The sequence below is a fragment of the Saccostrea echinata genome, unplaced genomic scaffold (assembly GCF_033153115.1).
Source record: "Saccostrea echinata isolate AGI-Se365-2 ecotype Australia unplaced genomic scaffold, CSIRO_AGI_Sech_v1 ptg000020l, whole genome shotgun sequence".
Taxonomy (NCBI): domain Eukaryota; kingdom Metazoa; phylum Mollusca; class Bivalvia; order Ostreida; family Ostreidae; genus Saccostrea; species Saccostrea echinata.
Window position 1 is genome coordinate 5,568,093 of NW_026889769.1, and position 3,790 is coordinate 5,571,882.

A 3,790-nucleotide genomic window follows, 5' to 3' on the forward strand; every position below is an offset into this window, starting at 1 on the left:
GCATAGACACAAGATCTTTGGCAATATGCCTAGTTAGAATGGAGGTGCAAACTCCAGAGAGATGCATCAATAACAACTCTTCAATTTGTTATATCATGAACAAAGTGGATATATTATTTGACAAAATAAGCCTCTCTGTTAAACAATAAATATATGAAAATTAAGGCTTTAATTAATTGAAAATAATACCCTACGTTAAGATTAAGAAATTTATGTCCAGAATTTTGGGCAGAAAAGTAAGGATAATGTGGTTATAATTATTTTACTTAATTGGTTCAGGTACATTACATGCTTGTTCGATAAATAATTAGCTATTTCTGAGTGGCGCTCCTGTATCATTATTTATAAATGTATATTGCGTAAACACGTGTATTGTTAATGAAATGACTAATGTATATCGTGATTAGATTCTCTCATCCCTAAAAAAAAAAAACACTACTCTTTTTTTTTCTATACATGTCGTATAATTGTTATATAAATAATAATTTGTAGAAAAATATTAAAAGTATTTAAATGTTGTTACATTTTGCAGAATTTAATTTAATACTCCATTTCATTATGATTTTAATCTTAATCAACACAGTGTTCAAAATATTACTCGCAACTGCAAAAATAAATGTGATATAAAGTAGATTAGTTGCAAATTTTTCTTAATCACAAAAATTAAAAGATACTGAATTCTGTAGAATAGTGCCAGGCATCCCAACTTTAAGTCTAAATAGACAAATTAAAAAAAAGAAAACTTTATAATCTAATAGATACAAAAATTATTTTCTACCCAATGGGGATTTCTCAAAAACAAATGAGTCATAACAGATAGCGCTGAAAGTCCCCTTCACCCTAGCTGTCTAGGTCGTGTTTACTTTAATAGGTTCAAGATAACTGGAAAAACTGATAACCTATTCTCTCTTCTCAAATGTCTGTCAAGGACCCAATTGTTATGAATTACTGCCGACTTAACTTTGATCTCTCTGAACGAGTGCCAAAAATGGAAAGAAAAGAAAGAAAAATGTGAAAAGTCCATGATGTATACTACTACTTTGGTTCCTAGATAAATTTTCTCGAGTACACTGTAATTCAATGCATGATTATTTTCCTTTCATATTTTCTTTCGGTATCAGATTTTTAAAAAGGAAAATTAATTCATTATTGACATAAATTCAATCTTATCCCACGTTAAACTAACATTCCAGGAATTTAAGGTGCACAGTAATACACCTATAAATATACATTTTCGTTTACTAATTAACATTTTTTTTATTAAATTAAAAACTGGTAAGTACATGACTAGAAAGCTTAAGAAAATGACATTGAAAATTGAGAGATTAAAAAAAATCGCCATCAAACATACAAATTCAATATTGTTAAAAGAATGTTGCTATGCCATGAAAACATTTTTCTTAGTGATGCAATACCGTAGCTATGTAATTTATTTGCGATCATTGGCTCCCATCCAGGTGCTCTGATCTCCGCCCCATTTTACCAAGACACACAAAATCTACTGCATTTATTTACTGTCATTATAATTGACCAAGCATCAAGGCTAGCGACTTGATTAAATTTTCAACGCTTACTGAATTCAACACCTGCAAAACCACATTGAATTGATATCTTCTCTAGCAAGGTAAGATCTATGTTAAATTACATCACCTTTTTCTCTTAACTCTGTTCATTACATTAGGTTGGGAACTATTATAATAATGCAATCATAATTTAAAGATTAAAAATTATATTTCAATAATATATGGACATATTCTGAACTCCACGAATTTGATGCAGTTTCTATGATAGATGTACTTTAAAGTGCTTTATTTACTGGACTGTACTAAATAATAATAATTAATAATTAAAAACCGACTTTGTACAGATGAGTAATATTCTGCAAGTCGGTGAACAAATAATATAGGTCTATCTCAGCCAAAGACTCTTGGGATATATCATTGTTTTCCTACTTTCTTCGATGATCGTCATGCTTTGGTTTTCTGACGACCATCACACGCAGTCATAATTAATTAGCCAGGCACGATCACCACACTATCGTATAAATATACCACAAAACAAATAATAATTCTCATTCTCTCTTTGTCGGCTTCTTATAAAGCATGTAAGTAGTGATAAAGTAATAAAATGGGATTTTATTGGATTTATTCTTACTCCCACGGTAAACATTTGAGGCTAATTTTATTTAATTGTACAGTTCTTTGAATTTCACTTGTATACTAGTACTTATAAAAGTTTTTTATTTCTTAGAATTGAGGTTTCCAACATGCTGCTTAACCAGGAGGGTAACAAATTCACCGAGAAAGAACTATCCTGTGATTGGATATTAAGCTCCCTTCCCATGGTGACCACTTTAATCAGTGGTCGCCATGTCATCATCGACTACATGTCTGACCAGCAGCTTACAGAAACCTACTTTATGATTCAAGAAGCCGCACAAAATGGAGACGGATACGGCATCGACGAGTTCGACTCCGAAAAGGACTTCCGCCGGGAAATCGAAGGAAGTGACTGCTTTGCCGTGATATGCAAGGAAAATGGCGAACTGTTAGCTGGTTTCATTTTGGCAGAGAGCAAGTTCTATCGCGGTGTCAATGGGGTAGTTGATCCATTTATTATTGTCAAACGCTCAGAAAGAAATCAGAAACTGGGAGAATTCTGTATGAGAAAGGCCATAAACTTTTCAAAGAAACTTGGATATATGGGCATGTATGTGGACACATTTTCTAACAATATAGCCGTGCTCAGAATCATTGAGAAGATTGGAGAGTTTCAGAAAGTGGGCTTTCTTCCACTCGGTGGGAGGCTACATAATGGACAGTTCGTGGGATCAGTGATCTACTATCGGGATTTACAGATCAATCCGTCAGATGACACGTGAATATTTTATGAATTCTATTATGGACGATCTAATATCCAATTAGGTCAACACCTTTTGAAATCATTTGTCAGGACCAGTTTTACTTGGTGGTCATATCAAAGTTGCAGCGACAATTAGCAAGGAATTTTCCAGTTGGATTCCTATTGCAGTGGTGGGTCCTTGAGCAACTAAGAGAATCAATGGTCTAAAGGACCCTCAACATTCCATGTAACAGCAAAACATTCCTGCCTTTACAATACTGTGATAAAGTCAGTTATGTAAATTTTAACTTTAATCAATGACATTAAATATATTTTTACAATTATCTTCAAAATATACAAATACATGACTAATTAATGTGTTTTGTTGTACTTGTACCAGCATAGAATCTTATATAAATTTTTGTCTGGAATTGGAATCTGCTAATCAACTTATGTTGTCTAGAAAGTTTGGAGGAAAAAGAAGATCCAATTATATCTCTGAGAAAAATACCAGTATATTATTTTCAGATAATCTGATTTTTAAAAAAAAATTATCTCTGAAGAAGTAGGAAGTATGCACAGGAACCGTGATCAATCTTCAAGTTTTTTTTATATAATCAAATTGTGAAATGTCAAGAGAGGCCTTGTGTTAAAAATAGAGGATAAACTCTGAACTCTTGCTCCAGAAAACGCATCACGTTAAGTATTTTTAATGACAGAGGGAGTCTGAACGCAAACATTTCTTACTTTTGTGAATCTTTCATAATGTTTCAACATCCGACATATTTCTCTTTCTTTCGTCCCAAACATGCACACGAATCAAGATAGCATCTCCAGGCAGATTATAGTGTTTTATGGCATGAGCTCTTGACAAATTATCATGCAACATTGTCAATCTTCAGCCGTTCCTACAGCAGTAGTGGTTCACATTATAACAATGTTTGTACTA

At 32.7% G+C, this 3,790-nt stretch overlaps 1 protein-coding gene across 3 annotated transcripts; it reads left to right on the forward strand.

The window, feature by feature from the left end:
• Window positions 1-1,526: 1,526 nt before the first annotated feature.
• LOC133190109 (uncharacterized) lies at window positions 1,527-3,213 on the forward strand. 3 transcript variants are annotated; one of them, XM_061325581.1, is made up of 2 exons: window positions 1,527-1,624; window positions 2,251-3,213. In XM_061325581.1, the coding sequence occupies exon 2, from the start codon at window positions 2,267-2,269 to the stop codon at window positions 2,879-2,881; it is 615 nt and encodes a 204-aa protein (XP_061181565.1). In that variant the 5' UTR covers window positions 1,527-1,624; window positions 2,251-2,266; the 3' UTR covers window positions 2,882-3,213. The 3 variants fall into 3 exon arrangements, with proteins under 3 accessions (XP_061181565.1, XP_061181564.1, XP_061181563.1); XM_061325580.1 differs by lacking the exon at window positions 1,527-1,624 and adding an exon at window positions 1,959-2,104; XM_061325579.1 differs by lacking the exon at window positions 1,527-1,624 and adding an exon at window positions 2,011-2,161.
• The last annotated feature ends 577 nt before the right edge of the window (window positions 3,214-3,790 follow it).